This window comes from Falco cherrug, chromosome 5 (assembly GCF_023634085.1).
Source record: "Falco cherrug isolate bFalChe1 chromosome 5, bFalChe1.pri, whole genome shotgun sequence".
Taxonomy (NCBI): domain Eukaryota; kingdom Metazoa; phylum Chordata; class Aves; order Falconiformes; family Falconidae; genus Falco; species Falco cherrug.
Genome location: NC_073701.1, coordinates 36,906,249 through 36,924,108, shown reverse-complemented (window position 1 = coordinate 36,924,108; position 17,860 = coordinate 36,906,249). Strand labels below are relative to the sequence as shown.

The window sequence follows — 17,860 nt, the reverse complement described above, 5'->3', positions numbered from 1 at the left end:
GGGTGTCAAACTTGTGAACTTGCAGGAAGATCTGCAGAAGCCGTTTGCAACCCGAGCCAGGAGCTGGGCATGGTGTGACAGCTTCTAGGCTTTTCCTACTAGGTATCAACACTTAGAAGGTCATTTGGACTTACGTTTTCTCCATTGCTGGCACCTCAGAGGGATGCTGTGAGTACAAAAGACTGCCTGCTCCAAACCCATGCAGATCTTACAGAATAAATGGACAAAAAGGCTCAATTAAAACTGTGCAGGCAACTCTTGCATTACCTTACTTCTCAACGCTTCGTTTTGCAATATTAATGAGTTTTTTTCTTAAAGCTGCCTTTCTGTTTGTATTGCAGGTTTTTCAGTCAAAGAATGGTGATGTCTGCACACAACTTCTGTAACTTCACTTAGCTCGTATCTTAATTGACTGTGCACAGTCAAAGACATGCACCCAGCCTAGCTGGGCTGCAGCTAGCTAAAATTAATATGTATGGATTTGGAGGGGTTTTTCCCTGACTTGAAAATCACTCAAAATATTACTTTATTGAAAAGAAATGCAAATGAACAGCTTTCATTCTTCAGAAGGATAATTACCCTTTTCTCTTTCTCTCTCAGAAAGAGATTTGTTGTCTCTTGTTTCTTGGCCTGCTTTGAAAACTCTTCTTTTGTAATTACTTAAGCTATAACACTTACTCCAGTCCTTTGCAGAAATGGCAGTCCATGCTACCAGCCAAAAATGGAGGAACTGTCTAGTTTGGAGCTTGAAAGGGGTAGAGGAAAAGATGATTTACCTGGAAACCTTTTGGAAAGGTGTAAACTGGGGGCTGTATGTGTGTGTGTAGTATTTTTTTTTCTTAAACTGGTGTATATTTCAGGTTGCAGCTTTGTTGCCTTACATCAAGCCAAACCACAGGAAGAGGAGCAGCTGGAGAGTTACTCTTCTGATGGACTTCCAGGTTGATGTTCATTAAAAGTAAATCCACTTTGCAAGTTCCAATCAACCATCCTTCTTACGGCTCCGAGGTGAGTGATGGGAGTCTGACAGCCTTTGGCTTTAGTCAACTAAGCAGAAAGGAAGGAACCCAAGTGGGTATTTTTCAGCTAAAGTTCATAAAGTTGGAGTTCAAAATAAATTGAAATGGGCAGGGTGACTTCCTTTTGCTAGTGGGGTGACCAGGAAATGTGCACTGTCATTCTTTGGACCACACTTCCCATCTTTTCACTTGTCATCTGAATGCAGGTGTCATGAAAAATCAGCATGAGAGGAACCCCTTGATCACCTTTTAGCATTCAGCCAGCTCCTGCTCACCGAGCTCACTGAGTACAGGACTGTCACAGCTTTGTCTCCTAAGGCCTTGCAGTGGAACTGTTTGAAATATGGTGGGCACTCAAAAGCTGACAAACTCCCAGACTACTCTGCAAACATACTTCAGCTTTTGTTAGCTCTTCCAGGCTGTACTTGTAAGAGTGCTCTCTGTCCCATCATCCAGGTCGCTGATAAATATGTTAAACTTTATCAGCCCCAGTATGGATATCTAAGGGACGTCATGAGTGATCAGCCACCAGCTGGACTGATCCCAGTCCTTTGAGACCCATGATCAGGAAAATCATCCACCCACTTAATTGCCTACCTTGCCAGTCTGTATCTTATTGATTTAGCTACAAGGATACTGTGGGAAATTAAGGTAACAAATGACATGCGCTGCTCTCATGCTTTGAGGAGGCTTCCCTTGAAGAACAACCAGCTCTCCTGGGCCCCTTTGCTCTCCAGAGCAGCTCCCTTTGGGATCCTGCCAAGCAGGTCCCTGCTCTCCTGAAGGCAAGGGTGGTAATTGGTATTTGTCCTGCTGACTTCTTGCAGGATTTAGTATTTCACGGTTTCATGGTTGCTGCAGGCAAACTTACACTTGACCATCATGTCCTGGACCCATTCATCCCTTTTTGTGAATAGCAAACCCAACAGTGCGTGTTCTAGTTGCCTCATTGATTGCCTGTGTCAAGAAATTGTCTTCAGCACACTCCAGAAACCACCTGGACTGTGCCTGACCGTATAGCTGTTCCAGTTAAAGTACACCCATGAGTCCTAAGGCCTGTGCCTGTGTGAGATGGCTCTATTGACATGCTCTCCTTGATCAGCTAGTCTGTAGTGAGTGCCTGACACAACACTGCCCACGTTATTTTGCCCTCTTCTTCTTGCCCACAGGAATTCAACTGGCTCATCACTTGTCCCATGGCACTCCTCTGCATAAGGCACCACCACTCCTCACCCTTTCCAGCCTGTCTTTCCTGAAGAGCCTATATCCATCTGTGGCAGCTCTCCAGTCGCTTGAACCATCCTGCCATGTCTCTATAATCCAAAAGAAATCATAATTCTGCAGTTGTGTGGGGGCTGGAAATTTCCCCAGTTGTTTTCTATGCTGCGTACATTTGTTTACAGCTACTTGAGATGAACCCAGAGTCATGATGCTTTCACAAGGGACATGCAGGATCGTGCTGCAGAGACTTCAGTGAGGGCACCTCTGCACACAGGTAATGTGCATCTAGGTGCCTCTTTGGGCACAGGGCATTTCAAGGCCCTGGCTGCATGCCAGAGCTGGCTGCACAGTCTTCGCAGGTGCATCGCTTTGCAGCCTGAGCTCTCCATCACTGTTGCAGCAATTGCTCCATTAGGAGCTTTTCTCTGATCATGCTGAGATCACAGATCAAACTGTGATGGGTTTACTGCTTCTTTTTAGCTAGAACTACCTATCATGAGAGCGAGCTTTATTGATCTCTGATGGCAGGGATGCCAGGAGCACATAGCTGTGCTGCTTTAGGAAATACTTTGACTATCCCCATAATTGTGTTTGCATTACTGCTGCCCCAGAGGCTGGAAATCTGAGGGTCCTTGCAATACCTGTGCTTTCTCCCTTGTAGCTGCGCTGCATTCTACAAAAATCAAGGTCATTGTAATGACTGACATTTGGAGTTGGATAAAGATTCTTATTCCCAGAAGCATAAATATTTTTTCAAGTCTCAGGTCTTGAGACTGTTTTAGACTGATTTCTGTGACAAGTGCTTTCTGTAAGGGAAAGCTTGGCCTAACCTGAGCTTTCTCAAGGGCCAATGGAACCAGCCCTGAGCCCTGCAAACAGAAACCTAGATGATCTGTACCTAGGAGCTGCTTCTCCCTTGACTTGTGTGGACATACAAGAAGGTGACACAGATCTAAACAAACTCTTTCCAAATCACCCCGTGAGAATGCAGCAGGACTGGATTGCATGTTTGGAACTGTGATCCCACCTCGGCTGTGGGAGAGGGCACCCAGACACCTGGACCTCACCCAGCCCTGCCCCACGGAGGGCACCAGGGCAGGAGCTGTCACCTGCAGCGGGGACGGGGAGCTCTGGTTTTGGAGGAGGAGGAGAAAGAGGCGGGATGACCCTCATCGCCACCCCCTCAAGGCTGAGCTGAGCAGAGGAGGAGCTTCGGTGTGAGCCAAGTCCCACATTCGGAGGCCAGCAAGTGCAGAACTGCAGGGGGAGAGGAGCTGGGAGGCACAGCAGGAGCGCAGGGAAGGGGGGAGAGCAAGGGGGGGGCAGCTGCCAGGGGGAGGAACTGAGAGAGGAGGGCAGAGGAGAGCAGAGGCAAAAGGAGGCAGAAAGAGTCGGGTCAAAAGAGGAAGGCTGAGGAGCAGACAGGCTACAAAATGGCATTAGCCCTGTGGCTGGGGTCCCTGCTGTCATCCTGCTGGCAAAACCTCTCTATACTGGGAGTTTTTCTTACGGTCTTTACTTTACTTCTCGACTTCATGAAGCGCAGGAAGAAGTGGAGTCGTTACCCGCCGGGCCCGGTGTCGCTGCCGTTCATTGGGACCATGCTGCACGTCGACTTCTGCAGACCCCACGTCTCCTTCAAGCAGGTGAGTGCTGGCCCCCGCAGCCAAGTGCCCCTCACACGACCGTGGGCCCAGGAAGGGTGAGGACCTCTGCTTGCACAAAGCCAAAGGGCAATGCTCTCTCCAAAGTCCAGGATAAATCAAGTCACTGCCTAAGAACACTGACCTGGCCCATACGGAGAAACAGGTGACCACACACCAACACTCGCCGGCCTCCATCTCCCAATCTCTGCGTGAGCTCGGTGGGAGATGCTGTTGTGCCCCCTATGATGGATGACACTTGCTCTGCTGTAGAGCTGGCCACCAACTTAACACGCAGGCAGGTATGGGGGCAAGGGAACAGGGAGGCCTGTCAACAAGGGAAGACAAAATGTCTGTGGGCCAGGAATGGCAGACTTCCCTGCCAGTTACATAAGCATGCCTACAGGCGTGTGACAGTTTCAGTTAAAGAGATCAGCTTGCAGGATTTGTCCCAATAGCAATGCCCACAGTCTCAGCAGCATTCTTGTTCAAAGTCGGGGCTTAGCTTTTCCCAAAGGAAAGGCACAGCACAGCTTACAACAGATGAACCACGGGGGTTTTGTGCTCCAGTTTGCAAACTCTAAAGGCCTTTTTTCTAGGACAGCGCTGTTCAGCTGTCTGTCCAGAAACTGCCAAATGGAGAAGCTAAATATAGCATTTTGTATTATTTGCTTGCATATAGTCCAAAAGATTACCATTTTCAAATCACATCACAGGGTCACACTAACCACAATCTTGACCAGTAATTGCTTTTAATGATGTATTTCTAGTGGCAGTGAAGTGCTAACTCTCTTTCCAACCTCACTGGAAATAGTCTTAAGTACTTCAATTCCTTGCATTGCTACAGTGCAGAAATGAAGGCACTTGACTTTTTAACAAACAAAAACCCAAACCAAACCAAACCAAAAGACCAAAAAAAGAAAAACAAAAAAAACAAAACAGCACAGCCTGTGGGGTATTGCTACTATTGCACTGTTTGCCAACAACATGTTCCTGAGTCTTTATTCAGTCTTACTGACTAGCAGGGGAGCTTCAGCCTGCCTTCCTGGGAGTCTTATGTCCAGTCAAAGGGCTTGTCTACCTGGAGGACACTCAGCTCCATGGCAAGCTCCCATGGTGAATGTATGGCTGACAGGCTTACCTGTGCAGCCATCTTGCTGTCACCATTATGTCTTTTATAGATCATAACAGATGTATAGGGTGTGTGCCAGTTACCAGTCTTATTAGATGTGTGTGTGCTCCTTTTACGGAGAAAGCTGACCTGCAACTCCAGTGTGGAATTGCCTCTTCCACCTGTGTTTCTGGGATCCAGGCTCTGGGTAAATCTTCAGGAGCAAATGCATGTTAAAAAAAAAATATATATATATCACCTTGTCATCACTATTTCCTTATAGCAGAAGCAGACCAACTCAAAACTTGCCTGGTCTTTCAGATCAAAATAAATACAAGTGTTATGAGATAATTCATTGTTAAGCATGCAGCCTTTGAAAATCCCCAAAAAGGTCCTTGACCTTGCATTGTCAGACAAAATCCAAAATACTTGGCACAATGGTCATGGCAATAGTTTGGCCAGGATAGGTGTATTCTAAATCTTTCCACTCACAGGACGTTGATGCTTGCTTCAGCTGCTGTTTGGCACTGCTCTGAGCTGTTGCGCTGCAAAGACAAAGGTCAAAGATCAGCTGAAGGACTCCTAATAAAAGCACCTCAAAAATCACTGAATAGTAAAGGCCCTAAGGAAGGATACGGTGATATTTTTGACATTACATTCAGCTCATTTTCAGGGACATGCTTTTTTATCTTGACAGCTTCACAAGAAGTTTGGAAATGTCTTCAATCTGCAGAACTGCTGGACCAACGTGGTAGTACTGAATGGGTATCAAACAGTGAAGGATGCCCTGGTCCACAAATCAGAGGACTTCGCTGACCGGCCGTACTTTCCAGTATATGAACATCTGGGCTATGGAAGTAAATCTGAAGGCAAGTCCCTTGGAAATGGACATTCCCCACTGGCACTAGCACAAGGAAGACTGGGTAGATGGTGGGTAGGAGGAAGATTTTCTCAGTACAGTGCCACCTTCTCATGTCTCTGTAGTCCTTGTATGGCTGCCACCTTTTGGTGGTGACAAAATCATATTTGATGAACAGGGGGCTCCCCGTAGGGGCTGTAGTGCAGCTCCAGGTGCTAGCACACACCTCTTCAGCAGGGTTAGAACTATCGGTAGTACAACTCTCCCGCCAGTGTTGGAGCTGGTAGCTCCCGACACCTAGTGATTAGTGCTTATGCTCACACACTATGTGCATGTCGTTGTCATCACAAAAAAAAAGGGGTAACTTTCTTCCAAGACAAGAGTATTATCCAACATCCAGCCCACGTCTCTCCTCCTCAGCTCCTGTGTGGTGGCACAAGCTGCTACCCAGTTCACACAAGCTAAGGGTGCAATGCTGAATGGTTTGGGGGAAGGGGGGGTGATTCCTTTATCCTTAGCAACGTTGGTTGCTCTCATTGACACCCCCCTGCACCTTCACTAGCCATGCACGTGCAGGAGAGGTGCAGGAATCTATTTTTAGAATTGCTGTATGAACAAGCTGTACAAGATCAGACTTTTATCTATCCACACAGACCTTCAAACCCATGTTTGCTATTCTCTAGCAAACTGTGCTTGATGCACAGGTCAGAGCTACTGACATTTCTTGCTCATCCATAATTCCAGGGATTATTGTAGCAAAATATGGGCCCATCTGGAAGGAGCTAAGGAGATTCACACTGTCTACTTTGAGGAACTTTGGAATGGGAAAGAAATCCTTGGAGGAGCGAGTGACGGAGGAAGCTGGATTTCTGTGCTCTGCAGTTGAGTCTGAAGAAGGTTTGTCACATCCAGAAGGATGGAGATATCATAGAAAAAAGGCAATAAAGTGATGCCAAGAGAAGTAATACTAAAGCCACCTTCATTTGTGTGCAGTGCTCTCTTCCTAAGCAAATGCAGTGTTTCTAGTATATGCATTAGTGACCTGCTCTACCTTGAAGCCACTTCTACTTTACACGGTAGAGCTACTGTAGCACTAATCCATTTGAAACAGGAAATCAACAGACATAAAGAGGTAAAATATCATTATTCCCACAGTTGGGTAAATATTACCTTCATGGAGTTTAGTGGAACATACTGATATTGTCACATGCAATAAAAGCGCGCTGAGTTTTCACAGCACATTGCCTGTCATCTAAACACAAAGCAAAGTATTATCTGTCAAGTCACAGAACAACCCTGCTATTCATCTTTTCATGGGAGCTTTCTCTTTTAAACAAGGATCAACCAAATAGTAGTAGGAGATGAGAAGATCTTCACTTCCTAGTATGATGTGTAGTAATCTGAGTAGTTTGGAGGCTTTTTCTCTTGAAGGCATCAAGGAGGCATTTATGTATTCGCATTGCTGACAGCTGAGGTCCAGGAGCCTGGTGTTGCCTAGCTTCATTGCTTGGTCTCCATTTCCATTTTTAGGTAAACCTTTTGATTTACGTTTTCTTGTAAATAATGCAGTATGCAATGTAATCTGCACCACCGTCTATGGAGAGCGTTTCAACTATGGTGATGAGACATTCAAGATGATGTTACATTTGTTTGAAAGCTCTCTGAATGAAGAAACTGGATTCCTGCCCCAGGTAAACCAAGAGCATAATATGGTCTGTAAGAAGCTGCCCTCTGTTGCTTGAGAGCATTGTGTTTTCATTATTTTTCTTTTTGTATCACATAGTATCTTCTCTCTCTCTCTCTCTGTTTTTGACATCCCAGCTTCTTAATGTGCTGCCCATTTTGCTGCGCATCCCTGGAGTGCCACAGATGGTCTTTCGAGGGCAAAAGGTATTTATGGACTTCATAGATGTGCTCATAGAAAAGCACATGGAGACCTGGAACCCTGCTCACATCCGAGATTTCACTGATGTGTTTTTAAAGGAAATGAAGAAGGTAGGGTGACACCAGCAGAACCTCGGGGTCCAGGGGCAATTCCTCTACCAGTTTAATCTTGTCGATAGAAGCTGACTTTCCTCATAAAACCTAACTAATTTCCTAATTTTTCATTCCACGTTACATCTTGAGAAGAAAGGTGTTAACTTCTTCATGCTGTAACCTCCTTTATTGTCTTGAAAGACCACATTATCTGCTGATGTTCTTGTTCCTATTTTCTACCTTCATGTTCCCCTCTGAGTCTAGCAACTCCCTTCTTTCCAGCCTACACCATTTTTAAGGCATTTAAAAGGCAATGATTGAGAATTCACTAACATTTCCAAGTTTGTGACAGGGGACAAGTCAATATGCAACATTCTGTGTATGTCACTGCCTTAATGACTGATGTCTCAAAATCAGTTACAAAACTGCAGCAACAGACTGGCTTTTTGGTATCATTGCTCCATCCATAGCCTGTCTTTAAACCAAGTAATGACTTGGAAAGATGGCATCTCCATCAGGATGTGTGTCTTTGAATTGCTTGCTAAGAAGTAGTTCCCTGCAGATCAGATGAAGGCCTAAATCTGAACCTTACTGAAATTAAAAGGAGTCTTTCCTTTGATTCAGTCAGGCATGAAGTCAGTATAAAATCAAAGGTACTTCCATCAGCCCATCCATCCACCATATGTTTCTGCACATGGATTCACTAAATTTCAAGTGCCAGATGAGCAACAGTAGCAAATTCTGCCTGCAAATTGCTTCCGCCATCCAAGTCCTCAGGCTGGACCGCTGCTCTGCATTACGGGCCCTGCTGCGCTGCGGGCACTGGGCACCTCCCATCCATGCATTACCCCCGCCAGCTTGCACAGGCAAAGCGACGTGATCTACGTTACTCTGCACTGAGCAGCACTGTTTGGGGGTGGATGTGAGCCTGGCCATGTTGCCTCTTGTTACACCTCTCTTCTGTTCACTAAGGTCCCCTGATAAGCCAGCTGGGTAAATTCCTCTACTGGGTTAACTTTGGTCAGGTCAGCCCCATAGCTCCCTTGCCACAGATCTTTTATTGGAACAACAGTTGAGTCTTCAATGCTGTATTAATTGCTATTCATGCTACACCAGCATCAAAATATACAGAATAACTTAACAGAAACTAGTCCCTAGGAGAGGAAAGTATAAAGAGGATTAGAAAAGACAAGCAGATGAACTCATGCAGAGAACTTGTCATATCTCATATGCTAACAAATTTGAGCTCAATTAGCATTTGGATGAGAGACCAGTTTCACTGAAATTGGTGTTACAGCCTTAATAGGCAGCAATAATACCCTGATCTTTTTCTTCTTCAGTTGTAAGAAAACAGCAGGGCAGAAACGGTGAGAATCTGTAACGCATAGCTTTGGATAACCCCCTCAGAATACAATTAATTTTGCATTTGCCACATCAATGCAGCCTCCTCTCTACTGCGTGGGTTTTATGATCTGATCAAACTTGAATAACTGTGTTTCACTGGGGGAGGCTGTTATGGCAAGCGGCAGGGCCTGCTGTCTGTCTGAGCTGAGAGCACAAAGCTTTCCCTTCTGCTCTGAAGGCAGGTGTAGCACTCACCTCTCGGGATACAGGAGGTGACTGATGACCTCCAAATACGGGAAGTAACAGGGTTACCAGGGTAAATCAGTCATACGCAGACCATTGCCTGTGCTGTGCTTTACTCTCCCAATGAACTTTCTGGTCAGCAAAAATGGATCTAGCACTTCTTGGTACTTCTCTGGAACAACAGTCTTCTCACCCAGCAAGTACTCCAGCTCCAATCAGCCACTTGCTTGCTCCCCACAGGGTAAGGAGGCTGAAGAGAGTGGTTTCAACTATAACAACCTTCGTCTGGTGACTGCAGACTTGTTTATAGCTGGTTCTGAGACCACCTCCACCACTCTCCGGTGGGCATTTCTGTACATGCTTCTCCACCCGGAAATACAGAGTAAGTCAGAAGACAGGCAGAGGTTTGGCATCTTCCCTTTGACCTTCTTTTTTCTGTGAGGATCCTGAACATCTTCTCTTCATGGTTTTGGGATTTTGCAATGAGGAACAGCTTTGGTGATTGTTGGTTTAGCAGAAACCAGGAGAAACACTTCCCAAACATAGCTGTTCTGTCAGGGACTGGCGGCAGGGGGTAAGGCCTGGTAAAAGACTGGAGTTGAAAGGGCAAGTTCGCTCTCGCCTTCATTTTGACGGCTACCCGGGGACTTCCAATGGGCAGAGTACTCTCTGTCCAGTATTTGGAATAGATGCTAATCTGTTTTAATTTTCTAATGCTGCATGCACAGGTACCCTTTCAGCTGCAGAGAGAAGGAAAAAGGTTGCATGTAGAGTCACCAAACCTTTATTAAAGACGCTATGCACAAAGACATAAAGATGGCTCTGAGCAACTGAAAACAAATGCATTCCCCTCTAGTTTCTGTTCCTTTCTCTAATTGCTCATCCTCTTCTCACCTAGTATCTACAATCTCATGTTGCCAGCCTTCCTACAGCTTGTACCGGTCCCTTCTCTTTATCTGAGGGTGCTCAATTCCTTAGCTGTGCTGCTTTCAGGTAAGGTCCAAGCAGAGATTGATAAAGTGATTGGCAAAGAGAAACCACCCACCATGAAGGACCAAGTGAGCATGCCCTACACCAATGCTGTGATCCATGAAGTGCAACGCTGTGGGGATATCGTTCCTGTTGGACTACCTCACATGACGTACCGGGACACTGAGGTCCAAGGCTTCTTCATTCCCAAGGTGACCATGACCAGATAGGCAATGCAGCATCCTCTTCCTGTGCAGACACCAGGCATGGGGTGTGGGTGACTGCAGCATTGGTTTATGTTTAGTTTTCGCTGGTTATGTGGGAACCCAGCTGCAGCGGCAGCTCAGTGCAAAGGTTTGCCTTCCTGTCAATGAGCTATGACATTGCCTGTGTTGGAAAGAGAAAGTAATGCAGCCTAACAGGTTCTCCGGAGGCACACAGCACTAGCTTACTGGCTTTCCTAAGACGGCAGTAGTTAAAACTCTAATCTCTGAAGCTATTCAAATGCCACTGGCATTCAGTCCACTGCCGTTGTGACAGGCAGCTGCCCTCACAGCACTGGTAGCAATGCAAGCCTGGGATTCTTTTTTAGCCTTGTGATATCATCTCTGGCTTATAACATTGACAAGTGTAACAGGAAAGCTTTGCAATTTCCCTTGGCCCCTGTGAAAGCTGGGCTTTGAAGTCTGTCAGTCAGCTTTTTCTCTCCAGCTATAAAACAAGCCCAGGAGGATCTGAGAAGCAGAGGCTGTTTCTGCTGTGTAACCATGAAATTGGCATTTGCATACAATGGCCTTGTAAGGATACAAATTGCAAAAGTTCAGATGCCTCAGTGCACAGGCACCATATGTCATTGGAAAAGTGGCCTACTTTACCTCTGCTTTAAATCAGATACAGAGGAGGAGATTGGTGCCTTATTCTAAACCACCACGTGACGGTTGCCATTAGATGGGAGACATGGACTAAAGAGGGACCAGCACTGATCTGTGGCGCCACTATAATGCTGCTGTTCTTACATAAGTTGTTTCCTCTTGCGGAGGAGTGCAGGGGACGACAGTCATCACCAACTTGTCTTCCGTGCTGAAGGATGAGACAGTGTGGGAGAAGCCAAATGAGTTTTATCCCGAACACTTCCTGGATGCGAATGGGCAGTTTGTGAAACCAGAGGCCTTCCTGCCTTTCTCAGCAGGTAAATTTGAGGGGAGGATCCAGCTGCAAGTCAGAGGTACAGCAGGAGGGGTGATCTGCTCCTCCCGCAGCAATTCCAGCACAGTTTGATGCCCTCTTTCACAGACACTTTCTACCCTCTCTTGCAGGTCGCCGTGCCTGCCCAGGGGAACAGCTGGCCAGGATGGAGCTCTTTATTTTCTTTACCACTCTAATGCAGAAATTCACCTTTGTGCTCCCCGAGGACCAGCCCAGGCCACGGGAGGATGGTCACTTTGCTCTCACGAATGCGCCACACCCGTATCTGATACGAGCTGTTCCAAGATAAGTGCACACCTGTGAGTCTTTCACTCACAGACCACCACCAATGCAAACTGTGTCAGAAATGTTGCAGGTCTAGGCAGGATCATGCTGGGTTCCACTCAAGATCTCTCAAATCTGTGCAGATGTCTTTAGCTGTGTAAAGTAAGGATGTGGCCCAATATATAGTTTAGCGTCATTCCAGTGCTGAATCTTGAATCAGACAGCTATAGCAAGTTACGAGTCAAGTTTTCAAGTACATATATGCCTGAACAGCCAGCTGGGCTGTACTTTGCTCTCTCATAATTTGCAGAAGCATTTCACTGAGCACACAGCTACTGAAAGAATTATTAGTCCTGAATTAGTTTCCTGAAATACAAGGGTATCCTGGGTAAAAGACAACCCTGGGGCCTTGCCAATTCTAGGAGAAAAAAAAAACTTGGAAAAATCTGTAAGGTATTCCTGGCCCACACACTTCCTTGTTAGCCCCACGACATACTCTGCCTCCCTTGTGGTGCCGCCCCAGAGCAGCACGTGCCTCTGCCTGGTGCCCAGGGGTGTCCAGCTCAGTCCTGAAAAAACAATCCAGGGCCACTCAGCTGGTTTGGCATGTGCTGCTAGTGGGCAGGGTAATATTTAAACTCCGTTTTGGAGCAGTGCTCCTCAAAAATCTTGCTGTCCAATACGTGCATATCCCCTTCATTCCTTCCTGTTATTTGCATACTCCTATTGCCTTCATTTATAGTGTGTGTATATATCTATATATCGATATATCTATATAGATATCTATATATATAGATATCTATCTTGCATTGCCTTCATTTACAGTAAGTTTTAATCCTGACAATGCTTAGGTCACACTGTCCCTTCAGCAGGAGTAAATACCAAGAAGGAGTACATAAATAATCCATATGGTGTTTCAGCCACAGAAGCAGGTCATTTGTGAAATACAGAAATTCCTGTATTTCAGGAGAAATCCTGGCGTTGAGATTTACCACCTCCTCTAATTAGGTCCTAAAAACTGCTTTTTTTTTGGCATTACATAGTCAGCTCTTGGGCAAGTGTGGAACTTGCGAAAGTATAGAGTTACACTGAAACAGTATGGCTGTAGATTTCAAAGCTATCTTTCTCTTTCTTCCTGCAATATTCCTGACAAACTGTTTTGCAAAGTGTTAAGATACGTCAGTGTTTAGATTAGTAGTAGCTACCCTTTAACCACATGGCTGGAAAGACTGTAGCATAAAGGAGCTTCTATGCATAATCACAGCTAAAAAATCTCTGAAACTGATTGCACGTGCACACATTCATCTTTCTAATAGTAAATTTGGAAGCTATGAAAACTATTGAGTGATGCAAATACTTACTAATACCATGGTTAAAATTTTTACCTCAGCAGGAACTGCACATTTATGTTTTTCATCTACAAAATAATCAGAAGGAATAGAAGTGATCTGAAGTCTTGTCTCTCACTCCTCCTCTTTGTGGTTGTCTCACATTCCTGCTACACGCTTGCCTTAGATACTCCCTTGACACCTCCCTCCTTACAGCCAGCACCCACACCTGTTTCTTTCAAGATCCTTTCAGTGTTTTCTGGTCGGTCCAATGACACTGAACTGCACACGCTCGGGTTTAGTTATCAGCACACACGTGTTTTTAAAGTGAAGGTTTCAGTGAACTAAACTTCAAACAGAAAAGATTCCAGCACTCGTGTATTTGGATAAAAAGCATGCGTATACCGAGAGTAGGGACTGCCTGTCTAGCATGCAGAAGTTGTTTAGTCAGGAGAAAAGGAGGCTCAGGGAAGACCTTACTGCTCTCTACAGCTGCCTGAAAGGAGGCTGTAGGCAGGTGGGAATCAGTCTCTTCTCCCAGGTAACAAGTGATAGGATGAGAGGAAATGGCCCCAAGTTGCGCCAAGGAAGGTTTAGTTTGGGTATTAGGAAAAATGTCTTCACAGAAAGGGTGGCGAGGCACTGGAACAGGCTGCCCAGGGAGGTGATGGAATCACCATCCCTGGAGGCATTTAAAAAACATGTAGACGTGGTGCTCAGGACCGTGGTTTAGCGGTGGTCTTGGCAGCCCTGGGTTAACAGCTGGGCTCGAGGATCTTAAAGGTCCTTTCCAACCTAAATGATTCTGTGATTCTATTCAAAAAAGTCGACCCGCATGTGCGTGCGGGCATCTGCTGGCACCGTGTTTTGGAGCCAAAGGGTGCAAGCAGATCACCGCCAAATACGGGTCTCTCACTGATCAGCGGGAAGGGGAATGCAGCTAGAAACCGCCGTCAACGCCACCCAGCCGGTGCCGGGCCGGCGGCTACGTGAGACCGGGGCTCCTGCTGCCCCGTCACCCGCCGCCTCGGGGCCTGCGCCGGCAGCTCGCCCTGCCGCCGGGACGGGGCCGCTCACCAGTGGCCCGCGGCAGCTGCTGCGCCCGCCCCGGCCGCCCCCCCCGCCGCCGCCAGGGAGGCTGCCGTGAGGCCGCGGCGCCTTGAAGGTGACCTCAAAGACCCCTGCGAGTCTCAGCCCGACCCCTACCCCAACGCCGCCTGCCCCCGCCCTGCCACAGCCCCGGCGCAGGCCCTGCCGGCAGGCGCAGGCCCACAGGCCCCGGGGGGCGGGGCACAGGGCGGCCCCACCCAGCCGCTCTGCTCCTCCCCTCGCAGCCGGCGGCGACTGGCGTTCCTCCCGACCAATCCGATCGGAGGCCGCCGGCCGCCGCGATTTGCCGGGCCCACCGGCTGGAGCGGCAGCGCGGCCGGCCAATAGGGAGCCGCCGTTCCCGTGCGCGCTCCCACCGGCGGCGGCGAAGGGGCGGGACGCCCCGCGCGGAAGGGTTGCCGCGGAGGCGGTGGCCGCAACAAGATGGCGGTAGCGGGCAAAGGAGCCGTGTCAGCCGCGGTGAAGCCGATCTTCAGCCGGGACCTGGGCGAGGCGAAGCGGCGAGTGAGGGAGCTGTACCGGGCCTGGTACCGCGAGGTGCCCAACACGGGTGAGGGGCGCGGAGCCGGCCATGCACGCGCGGGCGGGAGGGCGAGCTCAAGGTCGTAACGGCCACCCCGCGGCCGTTGGGTTTTAAAGGGACCGTCGGGGGCGCTGGTTACCCCCGGATGGGGGGTTGTGCCTCGCCCCGCCGCGGCCCCTGGCCGGCCCTAGCCCGCCACGGTGGGGCGGCCGCACCCGGCTGCGGGCGGGCCTGGCAGCGGCCGCGGGGCTGGGGGGGCTCGGCCGCCCCCCGGTGCAGCGCGGGCCTTGCCCGGCCCGGCTGCCTCCCCTGCCGGGGGCTGAAGGAGGGTCTGACGGGGAACCCCGGTCTCGTCACCTGCCGCTTGGCTTGCCTGGCTAAGCAGAACAGAAATCTGGCTTTTAATTTTCCAGGACGGCGGTGTGTGGCATGGTTGCCTGCCTCCTTAAAACCGCGCTGGGACTCGCACCGTGGCGGTGCTGTTCATTTGCTTTAAATCAATCACACTAGTGAAGCCAGCAGACACTGTGAGAGCCAGGGGCTGTGTCGTGTTTTGTGGGGTTGAGTTGCTCATCGTCAGTGGAAGAAATGAAAAGCAATACAGCCAACCTCTGTGGGTGTTGTGTTTTTCATAGTACACGTATACCAGCTGGACATCACGGTGAAACAGGGGCGTAACAAGGTGCGGGAGATGTTCATGAAGAATGCCCACTTTACAGATCCACGGGTGATAGACATGCTGGTTATTAAGGTACCAGTTATTCCTGGTTTGTTGAAACTGCAGAAAATGCAAGAGTGGATAACTAGGGGGGACAGACAGTTTTATTTCAGCCTGTGCTACGGCAAAGTTGTCTCCTGCAGTTCAGATGGTTTCTCTCTGTCAACAAACCTGTTGATAAGGGATCAAGCTGCTTTAGCATGCAGAGGAATAGGGTCTTACCTTAGTTGCTAGAATATGGATTTCTGCTACTCAGAATCTACTGGCTCTTCCAGTTTGCAGAGGTTTAAAAGAGGAAGTGCACGATAAGCAAAACGGTAGTTGAAATACAAAGTTTGTTGGATTTGATTGCCATTGTTTTCTAAACAAAAAAATCAAAGAAAGGGGGGAAAGATACTGCCTTTTCTACTTTCTACTTTAAAAGTATAAAATGACCTTTCTACTGTCTACAGTACTTCCTTAGGTTGGGATGTGGTTTTCTTCACTGATTCTGAAACACACATTAGAGTGGCAGCACTGGATGGGAGGCTGACGTTGGGTGGCAAAACACCCAGCTGTCTAACACATCTGGTTATGTCTCGGGTCTGAGACCTGTGTGGTTCAAAGCAATGATGAGCATACCAAGAGTGGGGCAAAGCTTCAAAATGGGGCTGAACAACAATAACGCCTCTGCAGTTCTAATGCATTAGAAAGCTTCCAGCCAAGGACTGCCATGGTCACCTGTTGTATTTCTTGTGTTTCAAGACAAGTTAGTCTGTCTGTCAGTATGTATTTGTGTGACAGTATAGTGATGCAGACAGTCTTTAGAAGTACAGAATTGTTGATACAGCTATCTTAAGGGTGTTTCTAAGTGCATTCAAATAACTTTCATAGTGCTGTGTAGTTAGACTCAGGCTGTAACTGAGAACTAGTCTAAAATTCTTCTGTCTCTCCGCAGGGAAAAATGGATCTTCAAGAAACCATTCAGGTATGGAAGCAGAGGACTCATGTCATGAGGTATTTCCATGAGACGGAAACCCCACGACCCAAAGACTTTCTGTCCAAATTCTATGAAGGCCATGATCCCTGAGAGATTGGCTCTGTGTCTTCCTGCCTTGTATTATGAATAAAGTTCTATACAGTAGAAAAAAAAATCTGTACAGAAAGATTGTATAGCACTTTAGGAGCCCAATGACTAACTGAATCCAGAGTGTGTGCAAGTCATTATGATTTGTATGACGAGCTGTGATTTCCTAGTTTTGCTAATTTGTATTTTCAGTGGATGGAGTTTGTCCCATCACTTGCCCTGGAGTTTCTGCTGAATAACCACAACACAGGCCTGACTGTGGGGCTTTCTGCTTAGCTTGCAGCCTCCTGTGTAGGTGTTAGCTTTGTGGAAGAGCGAGCAGGCCTTCAGAAAAGCCAGTGTAGTCACAGAAATATTCTTGTGCCTGAGGGTCATCTGTATTCATGCATTGTTTAGCAATTTCATGCTATGACTTTGTTGACCTTGTGGTTTTTTACTTGGAAACTAGTCTCTTGCTTTCTCACAGAGAATGGCGTAAAATCCAATAGGCAAATAAAGCCCTTTGTGCAATAAAGAGATCAGCAGAGTCCATTTCCCTGCTGTAAAATGAAATTGCCTGGAAAAATGGAGTTTTGTACTGTCATCTAGAATAGTGAGGTTCTGTAAGAGCTTATGATGCCTAGCGGAAGATGATGTCCTACTGTTACCTCCTCAGTTGAATTGGGAATTACTAGCTCCACTTTGAGAATGATAAGGAGAACTTGTTCTTTCACCAGTCAGAACAGGTTTTCAGCAGGTAACAACTCGGTGCTGGAGCTCCCCCATGTGTGATCAGCATTGAATGTGTAGTATGCTCAAACTTTTTTATCTTTGCCTAAATACTGGGGCTTTCTTCCCCATATGAGGACTGTAAAGCAGCACTCCTCCAGGATGTGTATGTATGTGTACCTAGGGGCTTTGAGGGTGGGGTGTTTCTATGGACAAGATCGACACTGTCAGGAAGGGCCAGGAGAGATGGTGGGATAAAGCAGTGGTAAGGAATTTGGCAGTATAGAAAACAGGAGCAGGGACGTGTTTGGCTCCCAAGAGTGGATGAACTGGAGCAACCGCTTCTCAGGTGGCTTTGGGGAAGAGGGGGCAACTCGGATAGCAAGTGACTGAAGGACCTGCCAGCTGCCTTCAGCTACAGCTTTTGGGGTTACTCAGATTGCAAGCTCCCTTTTCTCTCAGTAGCTACACTGGAGAGTTACAGATCAAACATCAAAAGCAGTGCCAATTAATAAGGGAGCAAATGTGGCTGTTTAAACTATACACCGCGC

The 17,860-nt window shown here is 47.5% G+C and overlaps 2 protein-coding genes and 1 long non-coding RNA gene across 3 annotated transcripts; all 3 read left to right on the top strand.

Annotated features, from left to right (window-relative positions):
• Positions 1-41: 41 nt before the first annotated feature.
• LOC129736293 (uncharacterized) lies at positions 42-2,508 on the top strand. Its single transcript, XR_008732665.1, has 3 exons — positions 42-168; positions 861-1,008; positions 2,189-2,508. It is a non-coding gene; the product is annotated as an uncharacterized LOC129736293 (long non-coding RNA).
• Positions 2,509-3,479: 971 nt separating this feature from the next.
• On the top strand, positions 3,480-11,881 carry LOC102048029 (cytochrome P450 2D17). Its single transcript, XM_005441346.4, has 9 exons — positions 3,480-3,886; positions 5,692-5,863; positions 6,598-6,750; positions 7,384-7,544; positions 7,675-7,848; positions 9,658-9,799; positions 10,411-10,598; positions 11,434-11,575; positions 11,703-11,881. Exons 1-9 carry the CDS (start codon positions 3,674-3,676, stop codon positions 11,879-11,881), a joined length of 1,524 nt encoding a protein of 507 aa, XP_005441403.3. The 5' UTR covers positions 3,480-3,673.
• Positions 11,882-14,650: 2,769 nt separating this feature from the next.
• On the top strand, positions 14,651-17,119 carry NDUFA6 (NADH:ubiquinone oxidoreductase subunit A6). Its single transcript, XM_055712953.1, has 3 exons — positions 14,651-14,844; positions 15,453-15,568; positions 16,473-17,119. Exons 1-3 carry the CDS (start codon positions 14,718-14,720, stop codon positions 16,602-16,604), a joined length of 375 nt encoding a protein of 124 aa, XP_055568928.1. The 5' UTR covers positions 14,651-14,717; the 3' UTR covers positions 16,605-17,119.
• The last annotated feature ends 741 nt before the right edge of the window (positions 17,120-17,860 follow it).

What these genes read in the sequence shown, in the direction of transcription:
- LOC102048029 (XM_005441346.4), top strand. Translation starts at nt 3,674, where the DNA reads ATGGCATTAGCCCTGTGGCTGGGGTCCCTGCTGTCATCCTGCTGGCAA. An exon ending in TCTCCACCCGGAAATACAGA is followed by an intron (nt 9,800 to 10,410) that starts GTAAGTCAGAAG and finishes TGCTGCTTTCAG; the next exon opens with GTAAGGTCCAAGCAGAGATT. An exon ending in CTTCCTGCCTTTCTCAGCAG is followed by an intron (nt 11,576 to 11,702) that starts GTAAATTTGAGG and finishes CCTCTCTTGCAG; the next exon opens with GTCGCCGTGCCTGCCCAGGG.
- NDUFA6 (XM_055712953.1), top strand. Translation starts at nt 14,718, where the DNA reads ATGGCGGTAGCGGGCAAAGGAGCCGTGTCAGCCGCGGTGAAGCCGATC. An exon ending in CCGCGAGGTGCCCAACACGG is followed by an intron (nt 14,845 to 15,452) that starts GTGAGGGGCGCG and finishes TGTTTTTCATAG; the next exon opens with TACACGTATACCAGCTGGAC. An exon ending in TAGACATGCTGGTTATTAAG is followed by an intron (nt 15,569 to 16,472) that starts GTACCAGTTATT and finishes GTCTCTCCGCAG; the next exon opens with GGAAAAATGGATCTTCAAGA.